We start from the raw sequence: 15,809 nt of genomic DNA on the forward strand, positions 1-15,809 counted from the left end.
GTTCACTAAAGAAATGTGCGTTTATACATAGCTTGACATTGCGCGGAATTTATATACATAGACGATTTATTGTTCTTTCAAAATACAGCAAACTGATCAAACCGAGCCGCAACTTGTAATTAGGCCTCGGAAAGTGAACAAGTTACTTATCTTCTAGCTGTTGAGTGTCGGGTACTCGTGATGCAGGACAATAGAATAGTCCTCATTATATATATCTATATATATAAATATATATATATATATGTATGTCTCTCGTTCTTCGTAGCAGTTCTGGTAGAGCAGGCAAAATTATACTTAACAGGGAAGTCGATGTTTGCTGTTTGAAGGCAAAAAATGACTGAAGAGAGTGCTTACCCGAACATCAATACCGGAGAATGCGAACTTGGAGGACATCATTTCCTAGGTTCTGTTGGTCTTCTCGGATTTGGACAGCCGAATCTTCGACAAGTTCGCTCCTGTATACATCAATGAATTTAAGAGTTGGAATGTCTCCGATTTCAAGAGGTATCTTCTGTAACCTACTGCACTCTTTGATTGTAAGGTGTTCGAGGCATGGAAAGTGTGCGCTGTCTGCAAGCCAGAACTCAATGTCTAAATGCTCCAGCAACAAGAATTTGAGGCTGAGGAACTGTCCTTCCAACGGTATCCATTCTTCTCCCACGAATGAATCCATTTCTAGTCTGAGTACTTGCAGGTTTGGCAAAGATCCCGCCACCGCCAGGTCTTCCCACGGCGCTCTACACCCTCGTAGAGACAATTTTCTAAGAGTCGTCGGGAAGGCGACGTGGTGAGGGATGTTCCCGCCTGCAGGACCGTCGCAGAGCGAAATTGGATCCAGGACATAGTCGAACCTGATCTTCAGCTCCTCGAGCACCTGCAATCGAACCAGATTGTGGAGGCAGAAGAACTCCCAAAGGCAACCCGGATTGTCTCTGGAACATACGATCTTCAGTTTTCGAAGGTTAGGAATCATCTGTATCGCATCGTCGGTGAATTTGAAGTCGAGGGTAGTCATTAGAGTTTGCAGAGATCCCAGTTTTTGCAGAGTGATGTCTTCAGCGCGGGGCAAGATCATCCTGTCGGCGATAAGATGCCTCAGCTGCGTCATCTTCCAAATCGTAAGGGGTAGTTCGACGATTCTGAATGTCTGGCTCGAATTAATAACTAATGTCTGAAGATTCTCGAGCGTGGATAGGGATTCAGGAATGCGATACAGCGTGCGACGATCCAGAACTGTGAATAACGATTCGCGAATGTAATTCTGCGTCCGGTGGCGTCGCTCTGTGCTGCACAGGCACTCGAGGTACTTTAGATGAAGCATTTCGAAGATTTTGTCGAGGTTCGACTCAGCTTCTATTCTCGATAGATCCAATACTTTGAAAAGCTTAAAGCTATTCCAGTCGATGCTCCGGAGGTCGGAGTAATACTTGTTGCTAAAGCAAAGAATGGATCGGACGAGGTTACCGGCATTGTGCAGACCGAGCTTTATGTTATGACCGGAATCCAGATTTATGCGCCGTATGTTTTCGACTCCGCTCGGATATAAATACCCGTTCTTCTGTGTAATGTGCAAGAAACGTTCGTGGAAGGCCCTCTGGCGACAGAATTCCCTCAATACGTCGTGAAGGATGCAATTCTTGAATTGCCCACTGGATCGCTTCTTGGTAATAAGAACGAGATTTCGAGCGACGAGATCCTCGACGCATTCCTCCCCGACTTTTTCCAAGCTTTTTGACTCGTCGGAATTCTTCAGAAGCCCTTCCGCGATCCATAACTTTACGAGTTTCGGTATGCTCATTTCGTAATCCTCGGGACAGCCTCCCATATACATATAACATGCTTTAAGTTGATGCGGTAGGTGATTATAACTGAGCGAGAGTATACCTCGTAATCGCTCGTCCTCAATTTCGCTCAAAGTCGCGTTCACCGCCGCTGCGATCTTCGTCCATTCGGGTAACGTCTTGTCTCGAGACAGAATTCCCGCCATCACGACAATGGCGAGGGGCAGCCCGCCGCATTTTCTTGCGATACATTTTCCCATATAGATGAGCTCTGGAGGACAAGGCTCTTTTCCGAACACCTTCTCTCGGAGTAAACTCCAACTCTGATCCTTATCGAGAAATCGCATCCGATGAAGAAACCCGGAAGTGCCGATATACTGCGCGATATCTAATAGTCGAGTTGTGACCATAATCCGACTTCCGTTACTATCTTCGGGGAACATCCGCCTCGCGTCGTCCCAAACTTTCTTACTCCAGACATCGTCCATTACGACAAGGTATCTCCGACCTTTCAAATGTTTGTATATTCTGTCCTTCAATTCCTCCGCCTCTTGCCATCGAAGCGATTCGTGGATCGGCATCGCCATCGATTTCATGATGCTATGATAAACTTGCGTCCGGTTGTAGTCTTGCGATACGGTAACCCAGCCGCGAATATCAAAACGGTACGATGAAAGCGCGTCTTCGAACGCGCTTTGGGCGAGAGTAGTCTTACCAATTCCGCCCATCCCAACTATACGAATGACGCGTAGTTGGGATGAGTGTCTGGACAATTGATCTTTTATTGTGGTCAGATAATCGTCGAATCCGACGACCGCTGTTCCGTCGACAGCTGGGGGCGCTTCCGAGCTGAAATAATAATCGCAGTTTGGCTTCAGCTTCGAGCATTCGACTCTCTGCCGTTCCTTGATCACCATAATCTCTTGCACAAGCAGATCTACTTCTCTCTGCAGTTTCTGTAAGTTTTCGACGTATCTGTCGCTGTCTGATTTTCTTAGGATTTCGATCTGATCCGAGATTGCGAATTCGATCACATCCTGAGCTCGATACGCCACATCTCTTATCCGGCCTTCGACGCGGTCGTTGTCTTTGTCGCCTCTCGATGAATAATCGTTTAGCGATTCTTGTAAGGATCTGAATTTTTCTCGGAGAGTGTTTGTGATCGGTTGCTCGCCGAGGAGGAAGTTCGGATATCGATCGTTATCGATTATGTCGTCTAGCAGCTCCATGAGCGAAGCAAGAGCAGCATAGTACGCCATGTCTGAAAAAGCTTCGATTCTTTGATTTTTGTTTTTTTTTTCAAATACAAAACACGAAGAAGAAGATTAAAAAGTCTGTAATTTACAAAGAAGGATCTGAGAAATTGCAATGACAGGTTTTGGTAAAGGGTAGGAAAATATTGAATTGGTTGTGGGGTAAGATGATCAATTATTGCACTATGGCATGAGTAGCTGAAGTAGTGTTGTCTCCACCCCTTTCTTTTTTTTTTAAAAGAACTTTTCTCTCAACACGTTTCTTTAAAATATACATCCAAGAGTTCGTCTTCTCTTACAATAAACTATAGGTCGTACAATCTTAAAAAAAGCAAAAAGAAGAAGAAAAAAGAAAAGAAAAGATGAACCAAGAGCCCAGTTGAAGTATAGAGAAGTATTGGAGTTAAATACGTAGACCATCTATTGGAGCGTTGATCGAAGATTTATTAGTACCATGCTGATTGCCCTGATCAGCACATGAAAATGCTATAGATAGTATATTAAAATATATGGACAATATATATTGTATAAAGTATTAGTATGTGCTGTCAATTCTATTTTATATGTGTATTGTAGATTTATGATAATATTATTCTGTAACCCCGCTCCGCCCCACCCCGCCCCGCCCCATCGATGTAGTTTTTGGAGTCATTGGATCACTACATTTTACTTTAACGTTTATATATATATATATATATGTTATATTTTCTTGAAGACTCAATCGAAAACATACTATTGAAAATACTGTCTTGGCTGTCCTAGAAGTAGATTCACCGAATTAGTATCCAAATTTTTGGGCCAATTATAGGCTTAGAGTTTTGATCAAATTTTATCTTGATTTGCAATAGGCTAGTATTTTATTTGATATTTGATATTTTCTTTTTTTTTTTTTCCTTAAATTTTAATAATAGCTCTACCATATCTTAATTTCCATGGAGCTCTACACCCTACTAGAGACAACTTTCTAGGACTAGGGAGAAAGTATCAAGAACAGAATCTTGATATGGAGTATGTTAGCTTTGCCTAATAACAAGGAAGCTATAAAGAATTTAATATACATCGAGCTTATAAATAGTTAACTATAGTTCCCAGCATCAAACAAGTAACTCTTATAATAAAATTTCTCTAGTTCCTGCCAATGAACGTAGGTCGACACACCGTCATCGAACTACGTAAAAAATTTTATTTATTTTTTTTGTTGTCTCGTAACACTTCATTTATATTTTTTCATCCTCAAATTCACTTTTTTCATTACTAATAACATTCTTGATCTAAAAGTTCACATAGCTAACATCAGCGTCCCTAATTTTCGTTACAAATGTGTTATTTTTTTTTAGTGGTTCCTCTAACATCAATCGCTAACAATGCGAACTCGAAGCGCGTCGTTTCCTATATCCCGCTGCTCTTCTCGGATTCGGACAGCTGAATCTTCTGCAAATTTACAAGCATACACCCCAAGAAATTCAATAGTTGGAATATCTCCGATTCCTCTAGGAATCTCCCTCAGTTCATTGCAGTCTACGATTGTAACTTGTAAGGCAGACAGCGGAATTGCCCTTCCATCGGCTTCCATTTCTTCCCCAAAAATGAAGATTTCAGTTTCAGCACTCGCAGACATGGCAGTGACCCCAATGCTACCGTTATCTGTTTCCATGGAGCTTTACATCCAACCAGAGACAGCTTTTTAAGGTTTTGTGGAAAGTCTAACCTGCGAGGAATATTCGAAATTTGAGGATGACAACAAAAGCATCTAAGAATGTTGATCACCAATTCCTCAAGATGCTCTAAACAGATCAGATTGTAGAGACAATTCGATTCCCATATGGCATCTGAGGGATTTCTGCAATGGTAGCCTGTCTTCAATTTCCTAAGACTAGGAATCATTTGAATGGCTTTTTTAGTGAATTTAAAACCTTGTGTCTTCATTAGAGTTCCTTGTTCTTGGAGAGGAATGTCGGCGTCAAATGGAACAGGAGGCAAGAGCATTCCATTGATCATAAGATGCCTCAGCTGTGTCATCTTCCATATTTCTCGAGGTACTTTTGTTGTGCTTCCGAATTTTAGTCTATCGTAAATGATCAAGGTTTGAAGATTTCGAAGAATCGATATGGATGGAGGAATGGAGTATTTGGTAATACCTTTCGCTAGACTCAGCTAAAAGTACTTCAAATGAAACATTTTAGGTATTTCAGCCGGAGTCGGCAGAGCATTCATTTTCGACAAATCCAATACTCTGAATAGCTTAAAGCTGTTCCATTCGATGTTGCGGAAATCTGACTGAAACTCATTGTTGAAGCAAAGAATGGATCGGAGAAGATTACCGGCGTTGTGCAGACTGAGCTTTTTGTTATGACTTGAATCTAGATTGATTCTTCGCAACGTTTTTAACACAACTTGGATGCAAATAGCCATTCGAATGCACAACGTGGAAGAAACGTTCGTGGAAAGCTCTCTGTCGACATAATTCCCTCAAGATATTGTGCAAGACACAATACTTGAATTTGCCTTTGGGTCGCTTCTTGGTTATAAGAGCAAGATTTCTTTAGACAAGATCTTCGACATATTCCTCCCCGACTTTTTCTAAGCATTTGGATTCGTCCGAAGACTTCAATAGTCCTTCGGCGATCCACAACTTAATGAGTTTTGGAATTGTTGATATGCTTTAAATCTAGTTTGTCACTTTGTTGAGTTTTCACGGGGGTCTCGTTGAGCCCGTCTGATGTAAATAGACTTAGGAATACAAAATCTATAACATGTAACCTTGCCGTCATGAATAAATCTGTTCTCTGTTCCTGCCTGTACCTGTAGATGTAGCCAACACGTTGTTGGTGAACCACATAAGTATGTGCCGTCTTTACGTTTTCTGTTTGTTATTCAATCATGAGCCCTACTCCGTCACAAAAGGAATACTCATTCGATAATCCTCTAGAAAACTTCCCATGTATAGAAATCATGCTTTTAATTGATGTTGTAGATGATTATAATGTCGAGATCTTCATCCATTCCGGTGGCGTCATGACCCTCGAAAGAATTCCGGAAATTGCAACAATGGCAAGCGGCAGCCCACCGCATTTTCTTGAAATGAACTTTCCGATAAGCATTAGTTCCGGAGGACAATGTTCTCGAGCAAACACCTTCTCGCGAAGTAAACTCCAACTTTGATCGTTGTCTAGAAACTCCATCTTATGAAAAAAGCCGTAATTCCCAACATAGTGAGAGACATCCATTAGTCGAGTCGCTACCATGATCCGACTTCCATTACAATCGCCGGGGAAGATCCACTTCATATCGTCCCAAACTTGCGCGCTCCACACATTTCAAATGTTTGTACATTTTCTCTGCCATTGCGCTCTCGTCTTCTCCTCTGAGTGTCGCATTTTTTGACTGATTTTAGGATTCTTTGACGAGCTCGAATCCATATAGTTACCAACCGCGAAGATCAAAGTGATGCGCGATAAGGCCATCGTCAAAAGCACTTCTTGCTAGAGTAGTCTTACCAATCCCGCCCATCCCAAAAATGGAAATGACTCAGAGTTGGCATGGATGTCGGCAGAGTTGATCTTTCATTGTCGGCAAATGCTCGTCAAATCCACCAACTTTTGTCGTGCCAACTGCTGCCGGTCCTTCAAATGCATCGTGTTACGGGGGATTAGGGTTAATTGTCTTATAACAAATATAAAGCATAGATAAGACACAGATTCACGTGATTTAGGAGATCGGAGAACAGATTTATTGAGGATGACAAAGTTACAGATTCCAGATTTTGTATCTCTAAGTCTTTTTAAGTAAATCAAGACAATACATAGACGAGCTCAACCTAATACCAACTCCAAAGTCCAATATTGCATACCGTCGGCCTGGGCCACTCCGCGCCCCCGGACCCAGGCAAGGGGGACTTCGCCCCTTGGCCTCCCGACTCGCTGACCGAGCAGCGACACCTGTTAAAACTCAACAAAGTGGCAAACTAGACATCCCATCGGTCGAACAAATCACAATTTAGCTTCGGGCCTTTGAATCTTTGCCTTTTTTTGATGATCATCATCTCCTGCACAATCATATCTACTTCTTGTTGTACCTCAAGTAACTCTTCAATATATTTCTCACTTGTCTGTCTCTTGCACACTTCAAAGTGATCTGAGATTGCGAATTCGATGATGTCCTGAGCTCGATGCGCTGCCTCCCTAATCCGTCCTTCGATACAGTCGTTGTTTTCGCCGACTTTGGATGAATAATCTTGGAGTGATCCTTCCAAGCATCTGAATTTTTCTTGGAGGGATTTCATGATCGGCTGTTTGCCGAGGAGAAAGTCCGGATATCGATCGAGCTGGATAATCTCTTCTAGCAGCTCCATGGTTGAAACAAGAGCAGAGTAATATGCCATTTTTGAAGTTGTTCAATCCTTGATTCTCCTCGACACATAAACACAAAACACAAGCAAGAACAAAGTCTAGTCGTCGTGTAATTTGTGATGTTGATATGATAGTTTTATAAATATATATATATATATATATATTGTTTCAGGAAAACGTGAATTCTAAAGAAAAGTAAAAAGTTAAAGACAACCCTTTTTTCTTGGTCAAGATTGGGACATTTTGATGCTTACAGTCGATCCAATGGCGTGAATCCAGCTTGTATTGATGTCCCAGGAGCTGACAAATTTTATCAATCAAATCCCCTTTACAAGTTGCTCGAAATTATTGCTGGACTTGTTCTTTCTGGACAGCCTGCCTCTGCCTCGTCTCGAAATTATTACAGTGGATTCTCTTGTATTGTTACTCTGGTATGGAAGTTGCCAGTGAGGTTTTGCAGCCAATCTATTGAGAAAATAGTCATTTCTGAATATTGATCGACTCCCATTTATAGATAAATAAATAATTGATACATACCTTAAAAGTTTAAGGTTTTAGGTGAGACGACTTAATGCATATCCTAAGAATCTAAACTTTAGGTGAGACGTCATTTATATCATCTAGCACGAACTCATGATGATTGTATAATGATGATTCAATCTACTTGTATCATAATGTATTGCAACCTTAATTTCTTTTCTTCTCAAATTGTCCACTTGTTTGTGTGGTTGTCTCTTGGTATTGAAATTTGATTACCATTTATGGTTTCTTGAATCATCCTAAATAAGCCCCTTTTCTTTATTTATTATTTAATACTCAATATTATGTCCACACCTTTGTGTAACTAAAACAACAAACAGAGTTGACGAATTTGCTGTCTTCGAATCCCCATGGCAGGCATAAGAGGAGCTGCTGAGTGTAGATATGTCTCTTGCTATTCTGTGATGTGATCATCAATAAAATAGAACAAACCCTAAATAAAAATTCAAATATGCAAAGATGGACTATGAAAAACCTGTCTTGATGTTTTGATACTAGAAACCATTAATATTGTAAATGAAGTAGGCATTTTTCGAATTAATTCAACATCAGCAGATATAACTAAAACAGAATAACAGATCGAAAGCATGGGCTAACCAAAAATTAACTATCAACTGTGAACGCAAACTTGGACCTCATCGTTCCCGTAACTCACTTGTTCCTCCAAGATTCTCCACGCTGATTCTTCAATGCCTCTGCTGCTTTCATATATGTCAATGGAAAGAAGCGTTGGAATATCTCCAATCTCCGAGGGGATCTCGTCCAGGTTAAAACACTTAATAATTTCTAGGTTTTCTAGCATTGGAAAGTGAAATGATTCTGCTCTCCAATGCATGAGATCTAACCTTTCCATTGAAAGGAATTTAAGCCGAAGGAATTCATCTTCTACAGGAATCCATTCTTCTCCCACAAACGAGTCTTCCCTCAGTCTGAGCACTCGCAGATTCGGCAAACAACCCACCATCGTCATTTCTTGCCATGAAAGTTTGCAACCTCCCAAAGACAACTTTGTAAGATTCAGAGGTAAGGCGAAGCCACTAAAGATCGAATCAACAATACAAGGAAGAACAAGTTTCAGCTCCACAAGTTGACGAAGTTGGAATAGGTTGTCGAGCCAATACATCACCTCCGCAAGACTGTCTTCATTTCCTGTGCAGCTAATTTTCAGTTTTCTAAGGTTGGGGATTATTTCAATGGTATCGTCGGAGCATATGAAGTTTTCTACGGTCATAAGAGTCTGTAGATGTTCTAGCTTTCGAACAGGAATGCCGTTGGTCGCAGGAGCAGGTGGCAAGGTCATTCTAGAAACTATAAGATGCCTTAGTTGTGTCATACACCAAATCTGAGGAGGTAATGCGATGGAACCGACAGATAGACTCGAAATAATCAAGGTCTGAAGATTCTGAAGGACAGAGATGGCTGGAGGAAGGTTCACTTGCGGTCTAAGGCCTTGTAGACACAACTCAAGGTATTTTAGATGAAACATATGGAAAATTTCATCCGGGATCGGCCAAGCTGTTGTTCCTTCTACATCCATGACTCGTAACAGCTTAAGGCTATCCAATTTGATGGTGTCAAAATCTGATATTTCGTCAAACCAAAGTACAGTGCGAACAAGTTTACCTATATCATGCAGATGGGATTCCGAGGGACGAATTTGATAGAGACTAATGCGGCGTGCATTTTCAACCACTCTCGGAAGATGATAATCTCTCATGGGCATGACATGAAAGAAACCTTCGAAAACAGCCCTTTCTTGGCAAAAGTTTCTCAAGATATTACGGAGGCGGCAACCCTTGAATTCACGAGTAGCTCTATTCTTAGTGACAAGAACCAGATTTCGTCGGACAAGATCCTCCAAGTATTCCTTTGCCGTTAGTTCTAAGGTTCTTCCCGAAAATCGTCTAACAAATCCCTCATCGATCCATAATCTGATGAGCTTGGAAACCTTTATTTCATAGTTCTCAGGCAAGCTTGCCATGTATAGCAAGCACGGTTTCAGGTAGTAAGGCAAAGCATTGTAGCTGAGAGACAGAACCTTCGGCAAGCATTCATCATTGCTCAAGATTGAATCTACATCCGCTGCAACCATTTCCCAGGCTTTGGGTGCCTCTGAAATAGTTGAAAGCACACCTGCAATTACAACAATCGCCAGTGGAAGTCCTCCACATTTACTTGAAATAAACTTCCCAATGTCCTCCAATTCAGGCGGACCAAGCTCTTGTCCAAACACCTTAAGCTTGAGTAGATCCCAACTTTGTTCCTCGTTCAAGAATGGCATGTGCAGAGTGGGGAATCCAACCGTGGAGGCAATATCTGATAACCTAGTGGTTAATACAATCCGACTCCCATTAAGGTCATTTGGGACCACTCTTAGGAGGTCTTCCCAAACTTTGATACTCCATATATCATCTAAGACAACTAGGTATCTCCTTCCAACTAAATGTCTGTATATTCTCTCTTCCAAATAATGCTCTCCAACTATATCAACATCATTCATCAAGCCCATAGATTGACTGATACCCCGAAGAACTTGTTCCCTATCGTACCCTTGAGATATAGTTACCCAAACCCGAATATCGAAGTCCTCCACAATATTCGGATCATCAAAGACAGCTTTTGCCAGAGCGGTCTTGCCTATTCCACCCATGCCAACAATTGGAATGACTTGGAGCTGGGATAAGCCACCGAAGATCCTGTCTTTAATCTTCATTAGCTCTTCATCGAATCCCACCAAAGTATTTTTTGGTGCAGGACTAGAACTCCTATACCTGCTGGGCTGCAAATCTTCACTTTTCTCGTCGTGGGGCTTCTTCAGCTCCTCCACCATAGCTTCCACTTCTTGCGCCACCTTAAGCAGCTCTTCTTCAAACTCTTCTTCCTCCACATTTTGGCAATAAGAAATCAGTTTGTGAAAAATCTTCACGATTCCACCATGATGGGTACTGTTCCCTAATTCTGATTCAATCTGCTTCGAGATCTCAAATTCAATCACATCCTGTGCTCGATACGCCGCATCCCTGATCCGCCTCTCTATATGTTCATCTTTGGGTTGAGAACAATCTCGCAAAAGGGTGAATTTTTGGTGGAGGGATGTCATGATTTGGTCCCTCCCCAGAAGAATGTTGGGATATCGACCCAGATGAAGAATATCTTCGAGTAACTCCACGAGAGAAGCAATAGCAGCACAGTACGCCATAACTTCCTGAGATCTTCTTCTTCTTCCACTTCCTCCTCTCAGACAACACACAATAGGTGCTATTGGTATTATGTCAAACAAACAGTTTCCATCTAGAGCTACAACCAAGAAGGGGTGCTTCTTCCAACCTTTACCACTAGAACAGCTCAGGCAAGATGAGTTGTATTAGTCAGCAGCAACTTGCAGATTAAAGCATAAACAACCATGGCGGACAGGCTGTCTAAAAGTCTACGCACACTCATCCCAATAATTGAGCTGTGCTGAGAGTGATTAGATTAAAAAAATAATTGGATGGTTAGGATCGAAGGAAAATTCTTAATCATGCCATATAATTTTTAATTGATATGACAATAGAAAAATTATTGAATAATACGTAACATGCTCGGAAGCTAACATCCCAGCGTCTAGGCCACAGCCCATACCAGACATCCGGGATATACCATACAATATGAAAGAATAATATAGAACATGGATCTACACCGAGACATATGTCATCAATCAACCGTATAGAATAAGGGCTCGCACACATGGGATGGGATGGACTATGACCGAAAAATTTGGGCAGAAATGTCAACCCGTGACATACTCCCCCACTTCAAATCGCAAATGCCTTTGTGCGACGCAACTTAAGTGTGTTGTTTCTTGCACCCTTGGTATGCCTCTAGCGTCACTCTGTTGACCCTTTTCTGCATATCCTCGTTATTTGTGCTCGCCAACAGCCAGCGAGGTGTTTCCATAGCCAACCCATATGCAACCCACGTCCCAACCGCTCGTCTCCGCACACCATCCGGAACATCCTTTGTTGCAGCTTGTGCATTCATGGCCCGAAGATCGTCCTTTAACATGGTTTTTTCCTCATGAACTAAGCTCTGACCCTTGGCCCGCCAATAATGTTGAGCATATTCCCTCACCCTAGGAGTACTTCCCATTGGCCTGGAATGTACCCTTAAAACATGCTCATTCGTGACGGGTCCATAAGCATGCTCCTTCACCGAGCAATGCTCCACTTTGTCGCTTCGTTTTCGCTTCGTTTGCTACCAACGTCAAAGTCTGGTCTGATACATATGTAACATGCGCCGGAAGCTGACAAATAAGAGTGTTTTAAGTATAATATTTTGGAGTTTGCAAGTTGCTCGAAATTATTGCTGGCACTTGTTCTTCCTAGACAGCCTGTCTCTGTCTGTCCTCTTGTTTTTAACTTTGTAATTATCAGTGAGGTTTTGTAGCTAATCTGTTGAGAAAATAATCATTTCTGGTTGCCGCCATTGTTGTAATTTGACTGTGGAGAGGAAGACCAAAAATGGCTTCTTATGCTGCTCTTGCTTCGGCCATGGAGTTGCTGGAGGATATCTTACATCGAAATCACTACCCGGCTATTCTTCACAGGAGGCGCCAAATCCTGAAATCCCTCCACCAGAAATTCACAGACTTGCGAAAATCGTTGAAAGATTATTCATCCAAAGGCGACGAAGCAGCAGATCTCGTGGAAAGACGAATCCGAGACACAGCATATCAAGTGCAGGATGTGATCGAATCTGAAATTGCAAACCCTAAAGATTCCGAAGAGGGAAATCACGTGTTCAAGAAGATAATTCAAAATCTGGTCCTTGCTTGCGAAGCCGAAGACGACGACGACTTGCAGAAGGTGGGGCGAGAAGTAGATTCCATAGTGCAGGAACTGAAGGCGATTAAGGAGAGCCAGGAGCTTGAAAATCTGCGGCTAGGTTCAGTGGCTGCTGAAGTCAACGCACCAGGTCAAACGCCTCGAGCTGATGCGGACGCCATGGTTGGATTTGATGAATACCTGGAAGCCATTAAAGAGAAGATATGTGGAAATTCGGCAAAGCTGCAAGTCATCCCCATTGTTGGGATGGGCGGAATTGGTAAGACCACTTTAGCAAGAAACGCCTTCGATAATGCTTCTATCTTGGAGAGATTTGATTTTCGTGGTTGGGTTACTATTTCTCAAGATTATGACGTGATTAGAGTTCTTCAGAACATCATAATCTCCTTGCGTATCATGACAATGGAGGAATTGGGTAGATTGGTAAAGAAAGCATTGGATGAGTATGAAAAATCGAAAAAGGAGCTTGAAAAGGAGAAGATAAAATCAGGGAAAGCTAAGGAAGGACGTAAAAAAACACAACAGGAATTGAGAGAAGAAATGGAGGAGCGTCGAAGACTGGAGGAAAGAACATCGAAAACTTGTATATATCAACACTTGAAAGGTCGAAGGTACCTCGTTGTGATCGATGATGTTTGGAAGAAGAAAGTTTGGGATGATCTGAAGCAAGCATTCCCTGATGATGGCAATAAGAGTCGGATCTTGTTAACGACTCGGCTAACATATGTTGCCCAATATGCTGTTGGCACGTCCAAGTTTCTTTATGAGATGGAATTCCTTAAGGCGGATGCTAGTTGGGATCTCCTTAAAAATAAGGTGTTCGGACAAGGACGATGTCCAAATGAATTGGAGGATACTGGAAGGTCGATTGCAGGCAAATGTAAAGGGCTTCCACTCGCAATTGTCGTGATTGCAGGTATTCTTTCGAGCGACACAACTCTAGGATACTGGAAAATGATCGAAAGGAATGTGAGCTCTGTTTTGCGCAGCGATGACGATCAATTGTCAAACATATTGTCGTTGAGCTATAATCACTTGCCTTCTCGATTAAAGGCGTGCTTTCTACTCATGGGAAGTTTTCCTGAAGATTATGAAATCAGTATCCCGAAGCTCATCAGGTTGTGGATAGCTGAGGGGTTCTTGAACTCGGACAGCGATTCTGGAAACTTAGAGGAACGAGGGATGGAATACTTCAAGGAACTTGTCGAAAGAAGTCTTGTAATTGTTAATAAGAAGAAGGCGAATGGCGAATTCAAGTTTTGTGTCATACACGATCTCTTGAGAGACTTCTGTACGACACAAGGAGCCAATGATCATTTCTTTAATGGCAAAGATTGGAACGAGAGTGAGAAAGTACGGCGCATTATTCTTTACTCAGCAGCGCCGCGGATGCCTTGGGCACTCAAAGACACCAAATACGTCAACTCTATTTGTTTATTTAGCCGGACAGCCTCGTCTGATCTTCTAAGATTGAAGTGGCATAGTGTTCCGTTATTGAAAATAGTTGATGTCGCAGATATAAAAACTTTGGTTGCTCCAACTGCATTTTCAAGAATGTTTCGTCTCAAGTACCTCGCTCTACAGCTAGGCATCGAGAAGAAGAAGCATCTTCCTTCATCAATATCCAAGTTTCTGAATCTTCAAACTTTGATTATTCATGCTCCTGTTTGTGAGTCCATCTCATTGCCATCGGAAATTTGGAAGATGCCGCAGCTAAGGCATCTTATAATCGACAGAATGAACCTGCCGGCTGTTCCTGAGGTCGACGATATTCCTCTCCAGAAACTTGAATGCCTGCAGACGTTGGAAACGGCTGAGAATTTCGTATTCACCAATGAGGCAATTTCGATGATCCCCAACATCAGAAAATTGAAATTAATTTGCCGGGGAGGGGAAGCCGGCGACATCTGGAATCAGTATTGCCTCAATAATCTCGTCGATCTTCTCCGACTTGAGAAGCTGAATATTGTCTTCCATGCGGAGCAGTTTTCATATGTCGATTCCTTTCAAAGCAGCTTTGCATTTCCCCGGAAACTTGAGAAGTTGTCTCTACAGGGCTGTCGACTACCATGGGAGAATCTTACCGTTGTGGGTTCCCTTCCATTTCTGCAAGTTCTCAGGCTAAGAAATGGCGCAATGAGTGGCAATGTGTGGGCGCCCGAAGAAAACCAATTTGTTAAGCTAAACTTCCTGGTCATGGAGAGCTTAGATCTCAAGGAATGGATTGCAGAACATGAACACTTCCCAAACCTCCAACACCTCCATATCAACAAGTGCACAGAACTAGAGAGGATCCCGGCCGGAATTGGGGAAACGCTTAAGTTCATCAGCGTGCAATTCAGCAAGCGTGCCGGAGAATCGGCTAATGAAATTCGTAAGGAGCAAAACGATGAGTATGCAAACTTTGATCTTCAAGTGCATGTTCTTGATTGATTGATTGGTTATTTGTTTTCCTGTATATGTTTATGTTTCCTTATTATGTATAGTTTTCGACTTTAGAATGATGTCTGGATGTTTTTGTCATTGAATACTGATGTTGTTACAACAGGTTGTAATGGCTTTGAACCATTTCAAGGAATGATTATGAGTTTGTTTATTTGAAGTTTGATTTTGGATTTTGTTTTCAAATAGGGGAACAAGAGTAAATTTGTAGATAAAAACAATCCAACATTGTGTTTGTTTATGGGTTTGTGTTTTTGAATTTAAATTTTTTAATCGTAAAATATTTGAATTTGAATAATTGTTTGATGGGATATAAATAGATATCAATATTAAAAAAATAATTGTTTAATTTGATATTGTTAAAAAAAAAATCTCAATAATAAAAATTTGTGCGGTAAAAGCCACGAGACATTGAAATGATCCATAACCTTATTAAACTGAAAATTAGTTACACTGGTAGTGAAGAAAGTCACAATGGGGAGATGTATTCATGGTTCCGCGTGACAGATCCGTTCTAGATACATTATGTATAAACATAACTTATTAATTTTTTATATATAAATTTAAATTTATTAAAAAATTATAATAAACAATTAAAATATATTAAATTATAAATATAAT

The 15,809-nt window shown here is 41.4% G+C and overlaps 3 protein-coding genes across 3 annotated transcripts; 1 reads left to right on the top strand and 2 right to left on the bottom strand.

The window, feature by feature from the left end:
• Position 1: 1 nt before the first annotated feature.
• LOC127243253 (late blight resistance protein R1-A-like) lies at positions 2-3,315 on the bottom strand. Its single transcript, XM_051263170.1, has 2 exons — positions 355-3,315; positions 2-270 (listed from the first exon to the last, which is right to left on the bottom strand). Exon 1 carries the CDS (start codon positions 3,038-3,040, stop codon positions 362-364), a length of 2,679 nt encoding a protein of 892 aa, XP_051119127.1. The 5' UTR covers positions 3,041-3,315; the 3' UTR covers positions 2-270; positions 355-361.
• Positions 3,316-8,357: 5,042 nt separating this feature from the next.
• LOC127243272 (putative late blight resistance protein homolog R1B-14) lies at positions 8,358-11,394 on the bottom strand. Its single transcript, XM_051263204.1, has one exon. The coding sequence runs from the start codon at positions 11,120-11,122 to the stop codon at positions 8,534-8,536; it is 2,589 nt and encodes an 862-aa protein (XP_051119161.1). The 5' UTR covers positions 11,123-11,394; the 3' UTR covers positions 8,358-8,533.
• A 615-nt stretch (positions 11,395-12,009) lies between these two features.
• On the top strand, positions 12,010-15,342 carry LOC127243271 (putative late blight resistance protein homolog R1B-17). The gene has a single exon (XM_051263203.1). The coding sequence runs from the start codon at positions 12,423-12,425 to the stop codon at positions 15,177-15,179; it is 2,757 nt and encodes a 918-aa protein (XP_051119160.1). The 5' UTR covers positions 12,010-12,422; the 3' UTR covers positions 15,180-15,342.
• Positions 15,343-15,809: the final 467 nt, after the last annotated feature.

This window comes from Andrographis paniculata, unplaced genomic scaffold, assembly GCF_009805555.1.
Source record: "Andrographis paniculata isolate CXL003 unplaced genomic scaffold, ASM980555v1 Contig95END, whole genome shotgun sequence".
Lineage (NCBI taxonomy): Eukaryota > Viridiplantae > Streptophyta > Magnoliopsida > Lamiales > Acanthaceae > Andrographis > Andrographis paniculata.